General features: G+C 42.8%; 1 protein-coding gene across 10 annotated transcripts in view; it reads right to left on the reverse strand.

Moving 5' to 3' along the window:
• Positions 1-8,580, reverse strand: part of GARNL3 (GTPase activating Rap/RanGAP domain like 3) — a 50,931-nt gene extending 42,351 nt beyond the window's left edge. For 8 of the 10 annotated variants that reach the window (XR_009820042.1, XR_009820040.1, XR_009820041.1 and 5 more), the window contains exon 1: positions 8,507-8,580. Coding sequence is in view for 6 of the 10 variants with exons in the window: in XM_062011337.1 (XP_061867321.1) it covers positions 8,507-8,580 (74 nt within the window). In the remaining 4 variants the exon portion in view is untranslated. Of the gene's footprint in view, positions 1-1,885; positions 2,115-8,506 lie in introns of those variants that run through there. The other 2 variants (XM_062011336.1, XM_062011334.1) reach the window with 1 other exon arrangement.
• Positions 8,581-10,115: the final 1,535 nt, after the last annotated feature.

Consider the following 10,115-nt stretch of genomic DNA (forward strand, 5'->3'; position numbering starts at 1 on the left):
AGGCTTCCCACCGCTTTTCATCAGGTCTCGATAAGAAGTTACCGTAATAGCCCAGAGAGCCTCCAGTGCAATCCCACAGTCACAGAAATCTATGGTGACACAGGTGAAAAACAAAGACACGATATCCATGCATGCCTTGTAAGGTGAACCCACAGGACTCAATTCCAGCCCACATACCCAAGATCTATCCCTACTAAGAGTACAGAGATTTCAGATGCAGCAAGACTGGGTACATGCATCAAATAATGCAGAGGAAACACCAAGAGCAGGTGAGTTTAATGAGTCAACCTATTTTTTAGACCATGCAATATTAAAAACATAAACCCAGAAAAAGTATAAAGAATAGTTTGTGCACCTGAAAGGTTCAACAAACTACACCCCGATAATTTAAGGAACAATATTGTATCACCACAAACCAAACCTTTTGGTATCAAACGCATTTTCCCAACACTACTCTTACTGTTTAAACAACGTGAGTCTGAGGAAAATGTTGATTAAAACAATTGTGTTTAAATATTAATATTCTTATCAACTTGCACACCAATTCAAAGTAGCTAAAACATATCTTTCAAACACAAGAACAGTCCTTTTGAAAATCTGAATTACACGCAACAGCTAATCTGATTCTTCTCAACCTACTTCATATCACACTTCTACTTCACAGCACCATTATCGTATGCTTTGTATCAAGCACTTAAATCAGAATCTCACACCAACAAAAATGCTACACAGAGCCTTGTAAAAGTTAAACAGCTTAGCCTCAATTTATGCATATGTAAGTTTCACATTATCGCGCCCCAACGAACTCCAGGCTGCATGTCTTTGTTACCACTAAGATTAGTGCTCATCAACTCTCTGACACATCGTAACACCTAATTTTTAAAATATGCTGTGATTAATATTATTTTTTTTCTTATTATTTTCTTCATTGGATCACATCCTTCCTCAGTTCTGACCTGATCTACATCAGAAGTTTCCATCCTGTTAAGATGAGCTGCCAGCATTGAAATACTTCAGTTTGTTTACCAGACCAGTTTGGATTAATAATTTGAGTTATACTGCAAAGTATTCTAATATTGTTAAGCCTTTCTTTACCTAAAAATAAATAGCTGACATATTTGTACAGCACTCAGGATATATTCCACCTCCCTTTCCCATTTATCTGGGAACACAGGTGCTGTTCCATACACATACAGGAACGATGGAGAGAGGACCAGCTTCCTCTCATTTCAACAGAAGCCCCTACAAACCTTAACAGACCTCAAATTCAAATGACAAATCAAGTTTAAACCTATTTGCTATTTTTAAAAAATAAGCATGTGTTTTGAGGATTCTAGTGTCAAATCATACGTTTTGTCTTTCAGGAGTTTGTCGCTGGTAAGCGCTTCACCTGCGAAGGGTGGGAGGGAGTGTGCAGACTGCCGTCTACCTGATCACAACGACGCGGCTGCACGCGCCTTGGGCTCTCCATTCTCATTACCGTCTAGATCTTCACCTACCAGTATCGGTTAACTGGAGAGGCAGGCCCGAGTACATGCGCGCTCCGCAATGGGTAACTGCGGTCACTATGCCAGCGGTATCTGCTCGCACGAGCGCTAACGCTGATCAAGAAGCGAAATCGCCTCTGATGACGCTCATCTGGCTCCGCCCACGACACCTGCAGCAGTCCCCGAGGGAGGTGGCTGCAGCTCCGGGACTCCCGTTGCCTCACCGGCAGCGGCCCCTCCGAGCGGTAGCCTTTAGCGCTGTCCGGCCCGGCACCGCCGCTTCGGCGGCCCCTTTAGCCCTGCGGCCGGTGGAAACACAGCACATTGACCAAGCGAGCCTGAACCGCACCGCACCGCGCCCCGCCCGAGCTCGGTCCCCGCCTTCCCGGTTCCGGTACCGCTGAGTGAGGCCGAGGAACCGGGTGGAGGCCGTCTCTGCGCTGCTCATCTCCATGCGGGCGGCGAGCTGGAGGCCTCAGCCCCCCTCGGCGTCGCTCCCGCGACTCCGTCCCGCGCAGGAGACGCGGCGGGAGCTCCGTGCACACATCCCGCTACCCCGGCGCCAGCCCCGGACCGCGAGCCACTCAGACGCCGCGCCGGCCGCCGCCACGGCCCGCCGGGAGCTGTAGTCCCGGACTGCGAGTGAGTGCCCCGCCCTTGGCGGCCGGGTTGCAGAGCTCCGCCCTGGGAGCGAACGGGTCCTGCGCCCTCACGCAGCCAGGAGCCTCAGCCGGCATCGCTCTGAAGGGTCGGGCCCGGTCCAGCGGCAGCTGACTTCGGGGTTTGGTAGGGAAGGGAAGTTGGCTCCGGGAAGCTAGGTCCTGTGGAGCTGTTATCGCGGAGCGGGTTGCTAGTTAACAGGTTTGCTCCTATGCTCTCCATCCGCCCGTGCTCTTTTCTGCACCGTAGACGTCAGTCTTAATGCTATTACAGCAGTAAAGGCACATAAAATGTTTTCTCGACCTGATCACCTACAGCTCAGAATCTTTACAAGTGCAGTTGGCTTACTGACTGACGGTCTCTGTCATGTTCAATTGGAACTGTCCAGCACAGCCAAACATTAGTGGGAAACAGGTGACATTTCAATTCAGTATTATTTCTCTAACAAAGTCGAAAAGTGAGACACCACCTGGGCAGTCCACTTCATCGCAACTGAGTTTTAAACGATCTGCACCTGTGTGACCTTAAAGTCTAACACAAAACAATACAGCAGCACTCTCAAGCACGTGAAGCCCTTCCCTATCTCTTCTCCTTTTACGCAGATACACACTATTGTTTACCTTTTTCAGAGGTGGTTTATGCTTGTCATACGACATACACCCTGAAGTGAGGTCTGGACCCTCACATTGGGAATCAAAGCATGACAAGCTAATAGAAAGTAATTTGAATGTATGAGTACTTATTTTAAAACTTTGCAGTTGGAATTGAAACCAGTATTGCTATCAACTACTGTGACTGAAGATGAACCAATGTTTTGCTAGACGTAACAATTTATATCTTGGGCTATCTTAACTTGAATTATTGTATTTTCTTCATACAAATTTCTTAAGTAATTTCAGTAGCTTGTATGCTTTGTAATGAACTACACTGTTATAATTTATTATTAAATACTTCAGCATGCATGTAGTAAACTGTACAGTTATACACAATCATATAATGTAGTATATTCTTATCTTTCTTTACAACAACTATTAAAACAATCAGGTAATATATTAAAACTCTATTTTGAGCTTTGACTGTAATGCAGTTTCCCTAGCATTAAAAGTCAGCCACTAAAAAAAATTTAAAAGAGTGACAGAGGACGGCAAAGGCGGTAGAAACCACCAAAACGCAACTTTTAATTAATGCTGATCCAGGCTGGACTCAAGCTGGTGATGTACTGCTGAGGAATTCTGCAGGCACTAGTCTTGCCTTAAAGAATTCAGACAACACAAAATGCTTAAGTTTAAGCTAATTATACTTAACACAGAAGTTTGGATCTTCTATAAGCAAAGCTTCAAACATACTGACATGGGGGATAGCTTCACAATCGAGCCTCTGGCAGCAATTCTGTCTAAGTGAGCCTGCACCCTCAGTTTACTTAATCACAGCATCACCTTTGGCTCTCAATTCTGTCACTGCACTTAAGGAGTCACATTGTCAGCTGCACAATAAAGTAAATGGGGGTTAAGAAAGGCCATAAAAAGTCTTTCAAAAATGGTAGGGAGAGACTCTTTTTGGTTAAGCAGGGAATTAATAGAATACAGTTGGATTGCCACCTTAATGACAGATTGATTTGAGCAGTGTATAAGCATGAATAAAGTGATCAAATGCGTTTGGAATTCAACATGCTATTATTCTAACCTCACATCATAATGCAGGACCATCTAAAAGCTACACGTCCCACAGCTGCTCCGTTTGGCAGATGGTACCTCAGGTCCAAACCAAAAAATCATACCCATACACCCAGCCTTGCACCAAAAACTAGCTGCTAGTCCTAGAGAAGCGTATGTCTGGCCACAGGCAGTTGATGTCTGCATCTAAGTCTGCAACATAGTGCTCGATGAGCTGTTTTTTTCTAAGTTTTTATCCCCAGTGCTAAAATACAGTGAAAATTCCATGTATAGGGCACCACTGAAGTAACATCTCTTCATGCTTTCTCTTGTGTACTGCTATAGAATTTAAATTAGAAACATTTAACAAATTTTGGAATAACTTTGCTTCGTTAACTACATTATTGTGCTTTCACTTGATGTTAAATGTATGGATATGGGTCAATCCTCTATAATCTGTCCCCTTATAAATCCTCAAAGATGACAGGAGATAAGAATCTGCACTTCAGCAACTACATCTTTGTTTTTAAAAAACTAAACCTAAAAAACCCTACACGCAAGAAGATAACTGGTTAATTGCTGAGAACAAGGCCGTTCAGTTAACTGTATCACTAAATATTTCTTGTGGTTATCTCCCATGCATGGAAAAGATCTTCCAGGTTTGGAAATCAGTGGAAATATTTTACTGTGTTAAAATAAATTAACACACATTAAAGAACATGTTATTTGTTTGTTGACTACCTGTATAGAGCTCATCACATCACAACTTAAATGTCCAAACACAAATCCAACCATTTCAACTAATAACACTGTAAACTCAAAGCTTATGGATCCAGAAATACCCTAAAGAATATAAATATGCATACTCAGTAAAATAACTTCAAAGGAATTTCTATAGTAAAGAAATAAAAATCTTTATTGAAAGAAATATCAGCAGTAACCTTTACTCGGTATTTTGCACTCAACCACAACTTTTCTTCTTTCTAGATATCTGGCTTGCTGTACAAGATTGCCAAAATAAAGAGGCTTCATTTCTCTTGTTCCTTTAGAAGAGCCTACTTCCATGGAAATAATGAACCTTTCACTTCAAGTACTTAATTTCCACTTTAATGCAGTTGCCATTTATCCCATTTCTCTTCCCTTCTGTGCACAAGGTATAAATGGATTTAATATGAATACATGCACTCGTTCAAACCTCAGTATTTTTTCTATGGTGCCCCTCTGTCATCCTGAAGAAAAACAAATTTTAACACACAGCTACTCTTTCAAACAACAAATAAACATACCCTTTTTCTACTTTGCCAACTGAAACAACAGCTTTTTCCCAGTCAAGTTCTTCCAAAGCATGCTTACTGAAATGGAAACCCTGAAAAATTTCTGGGACTTCGGTCTTATGCTGTACTGAAGTCTAACAGCATGCTAAAATTCCAGCCAGGGTGGAATGCAAGCACAGACCTTACGCATCAAAAACAACCACAATAAATGAAGTTTGGAGTTTTTTAAATGTCTGGGGGTGGAAAAAAATAGGGCATTTCTGTAGTATGCTGTCATTTCAATGCTGCAATAAATCTTGAATACGATAAAAACCACAGTATTCTTTACAAAAAGAGCTGCCTCCCTTACAACATGCTGACAGCAGCTTTTCCAGTTTTCGCAAACAGCAAGCACACAACATGGAAATTAGAAAGGTAGTAGCAAGTTAAGAAAACAGAGGTCTAAAGACATATGATGCAAATGCATTGGCTTGGATGCTGTCTAGCTCAAATTTGGGTTTTCTGTCAGCAGCTTTTATCAACTATAGGTGGTTCTACTATTCTGTGGCAGGATGCAACATGTCTCTGCACTAAGACGGTGGCAGACGCACAAATAGCAGAATTACCTTAGCTTTATTTGTAATTACTGCTGATTCTATGTCAAGTTCTATACTTCTTCCCCAAAAGAAAAAACACAACCACCAACACATAATATAGAAAAACAGACTTTATAGGCATATGTATTGAGAAACAGAGAGAATATTTAAAGAAGGGGACAGACAAAGAAAGCCCATAGGCTATGAACTATAAAGAAGACAGTTTGAGAAAGAGAATTATGGGAAGAAGAAGTTACTCACTGGAAAATATATGGGATTTAAATAAATATGAAGGTTCATGACAATGAACTTCTACTTTATTTAATTTCAAGATTTACACTTCCCTTAAACTGCTTCCACCTTTACAATAGCGTGTGTCATTGAAATCCCTTTTGTATGGATCTATAAAGATGGATGAAGGGCTCGATTCACCAGACATGTGACAACTGTACTGTCAGCGATTTCAAACAGGATCTATTTCTTTCCTCAAAATTCTTCATAACTACTTTTGGCAAGGCATTGTAAAACCAGTTTACCTACCAACAAACTTCAGGACAGATGAGATCAGCACCTTGCAGACAAATAATGTACTTGAAAATGATTGTAGGCAGGAATACGGCTGGTCTATTTCAGCCTGAGAAGTAAGGCTACAATCAGGATTCAAAATAACTCTATCAATCCATATTATCTCCTTGACTTTCACAAAGTACCACATGCTCACTTTTAGTTTCACTTTAAAAGGATGCATATAGCAAAACCATTTTGTAACTCTCCAGTGCTAATGTATCTCTCATGTTCTTCTCAAAAACACAGTACAATGTACTTACATAGCATATAACGATCACGAAAGAGAAGGTACGTTTGATTTCTTTTTATTAGACAAAATAAAAACCACTCATCTTTTGCACAATTGGAGAGCTTTAAAAAAAAAAAAAAAACTAAAAAAATCCCCCAAAACAAGTCTAGAAGCAAAGTCCTCAAAAGCAGACTAAGCCACAAATATTGAAGATCCAGTTTTTTAAATGTCTGCAAAAGTTTTAATAAGGTTATGAAAGCTACAGGCACATACAGGACTAGAGTAAGATGTCTCCAATTCTACTTAAGTCCATATAGACAGCATTTTCTATCATCTCGTTGGTTTTGGACCTTCAAATCTATTTAGCCACTTAGGGACTTACGTAGAATTCAGATCACTCAAATCTCAACCAGAAGGGCTGCATTACCTTCCATCCAGACATTTCTAGTGCAAAGCCAAACTTTACTCACCATTACTGACTCCAAGATTTTCCCTTCATACTGTGTATTCAATGGACCTGTCCAGACCTGAAGTGGCATTGGTTGGTCACTGCCTAGGAAACTTTGAGATCCTAGACTCAGTGTACCATACTTGCCAACTCCGAAGGCTTTCACAAGGCCAAAGTCCAGCCTGCTTGCAAAACAACCACATAGAATAGTACTCATGAAAGCTATTAAAATACATATCTATATATCTGCTTGGTGAAAGAATAGACAAAGACCTTAAAAATTACAATGATCAGTACAGAGAAAGTAGGAAAATAGTTAATGCTTAGCAAAAGTGCTTTCCAGAAAATCCTGCAGTACTAGCAAAGACAAGAGACCTGGAAGGAGCAGACCCTCAGCTTCTTCTTACTACCCTGCTGTACACTGACCAGTTAATAGATTGTAAAGGTATAAACATTATTTCAGCTATCTGCAGAGTTTGAAGAATTTAGTATATGAATGACAGTTCTGACATACTAGAAAAAAGAGTTCTTGTAATGACACAGCTGATGCAAAGAGAAGTAAAAATCAAAGAAAAATCCAGTAAAGCAAATAAATCTGAAACCAGAATGATAGCTGTTAGGAAGAAAAAACAAACAACAAACAAGTGGAACTCCAACATGGGGATAAAACATCAACAGATAATTTTAAGAAGGCTAACATATACAATGTGTAACTTACAGAGAAAAAAGCCATGACCACAAAACTGTATTTCCTTTGGGGAAAAAATAGAAAGGTATATTACATAGCTAAAACAAAGTAATTCTCTTCCAAAACGCACTGGAAACTTCACAAGATTGACTGAACTCCAGTTCTTTTTGCAGGTAACTGAGACAGTCATTTCCATAAAATAAAGTATTCTCAGTAATTAACATATTTTAAATACTCCAGTAAAGCAGCAGATCGAGAGAACAAACAAACCCAAACCATTGTGTCGGCTAAAAAAAAAAAAAAAAGAAAAACAAAAACAAACAATGCCTTGCTTTTTAAAAAAGTCTCAATTTCCCAAAAGGAACTATTCGTCTGTAGACTTCTTAGTACAGTTTTGAGGGATTTCCAGGTCAAAAGACAGGAATTTCTTTTCCCATAGACAAGACTGGCTTATGTCTCCCATATGTGCACGTGCCTGTCTGTACACACACATAAAGACAACTGAATATATAGAGAACGCAAACGTCTGGGGGAAAAAAAAAAAAGAAAATGTAGCCTTATCAAGGGTTGGAGGTTCACCCAGACCTCATTCGGACGAATTCTTCAAAGACTTTGTTTGTTGGTTTATTTAAGGCAAATCTCTCGAGGCGTTTTCTCCATTCTCTCACGTTTTAGGGTCACCATCAGATGGTCGGGCAGGCCGTTGCCAAGGGACGAGGAGAACGCGCACCCCATCTGCCCTTTCGGGGCTGGCGGCTTCGGCACCAGCCGGCCTCGCCGCCCCCTGCAACCGAGGGGCCGCCCGGCACAGCCACGCCCGCGGCCCGCCCGCCGCCCGCGCTCCCGGAACGGCGGTGCTTCCGAGCGCCACCCCGCCGTCATTGCGCCCGCTTCTCTCGGACAAGCCCAAGCGGGTAGTTAGTTACCAGAGGCCTCTCAGAGGCGCCGGGCACCAGCAGCAGCTGGCGGTGAAGCTGCCCGGCGCACCTGAGAAGGGCATCGGGACGCCCTCCCGTCGATTGCGGCGCTCCCCTGCTGACGCCAACCGGGCGAGCGCACGGTGCCTCGCCCTCGCCTCTTCCGCTGCAGCGCGGCGCCTCGGCAGCGGACCGCTGGAGCCCCGGCGCGCGTCGGCTGCCGGGTCCTAAAGCCCGCGGGTCCATGGCGCCGGCGGCGGGCAGGGCGCAGCATTGTTAGGCAGCTCGAGAGAGGGAAGCGAAGCCCTGCTTCTGTCATTGACCTGGCCAGGGTCAGTTTCCCATTAGCTCAGTCCCTCCCAATTCCTAGAGATTTAGAGACCATGCCTTGGCTGGACACAGCATTCTCAAGGGTCTGAACGTCAAGCTGATACCATAAAAGCTGGCCTGAGTAAACTCCTTAAGATTCCATTTGGAGTTTTCTAAAACGGGCATTCTTTTATCCAAAGCTGTGGCAATGGAGACACAAGGGGGTATTTCCTCTGAAGTGTGTCTGTCTTATCACACTAAGATAGCTATCTTTATTGTTGAGTTACGTATTCATCATACTTCTCAAAAAAACCCACACATACTCATTTTAGTTCTCAGTAATTATGTACATACCCCCCAGCCCCTTGCACATGCTCCATGGTTTGAGTCGGGGGTCTTTTGGAGTCTCTGGTGGTTGCATCCACTGTTTGACCCACGCTAGTTACAGGTGTATTCAGGAAGATCTTGGTAGATGCTGATGCATCTTTTCCTAAATTATTTATTACCTCCTCCCCTTATCTTCCCTTTCTTCCATCTTCTGGGTTAGCTTGTTAATACTTACTTATGTCTTCCTACTGACTACGGGGTTTCCATTATCTACATCTGTGCCCACTAAATAAGCACCTTGCCTCAATTTCTCTTTAGGTCTGCAAGTAATTTTTTTATCAGTTCTTCTCTCAAGGTTGCAAATGTTGGGTGCTGTAGCAGTCACAAAGCAGCATTCACTAGAGAAAGAACTAGGGCTCCACTTAATGCAGAAGCATAAATGAAGTAGATGTGACAATGCACTGAGGAAGTGGTGCAGAGTGGGCTGTCATACTGGCTCTCGTACAGATGAGAGGCACACTTCCAGGGACGGTGTGCTGAATGGCCAGTACACAGGCACAGTCTCCTGGCTTTCATTCTCCTACTTGTGGCAAGTGAGAGGGTAGGCAAGTGATAAATGACTGCTTGTTCTTCCTTTCCATTTTGGGTGACTGCATTCTCATGACAGGAGAAACACTTTTAGCACTGCAGTCTCAGTCTGTGCCAGTTTCTGTGAGTACAACCATCTACTGAAGCCTGGAGTTAGTTGGGTACCTAAGTGAACCTGATGGTCTTTGAGGGCTATGTGATATAATCGTAATGAAATGGAGCTGGAGGAGGTGACAAAGGCAGTGCAGAGTTGGTCTTAACTGTGAGAACAATTACAGGCCTTGGAGTAGGGAGTATTTCTGCGAAAAGGTACGTTTGTGTGTGATGCAACTGCTGGAAAGCTTTGGCATCTTCCTTGGACTCAGTATTTCACTTCACGAGATCTTTCTGCCTC

This window comes from Colius striatus, chromosome 19 (assembly GCF_028858725.1).
Source record: "Colius striatus isolate bColStr4 chromosome 19, bColStr4.1.hap1, whole genome shotgun sequence".
In the NCBI taxonomy this organism is placed as follows: domain Eukaryota; kingdom Metazoa; phylum Chordata; class Aves; order Coliiformes; family Coliidae; genus Colius; species Colius striatus.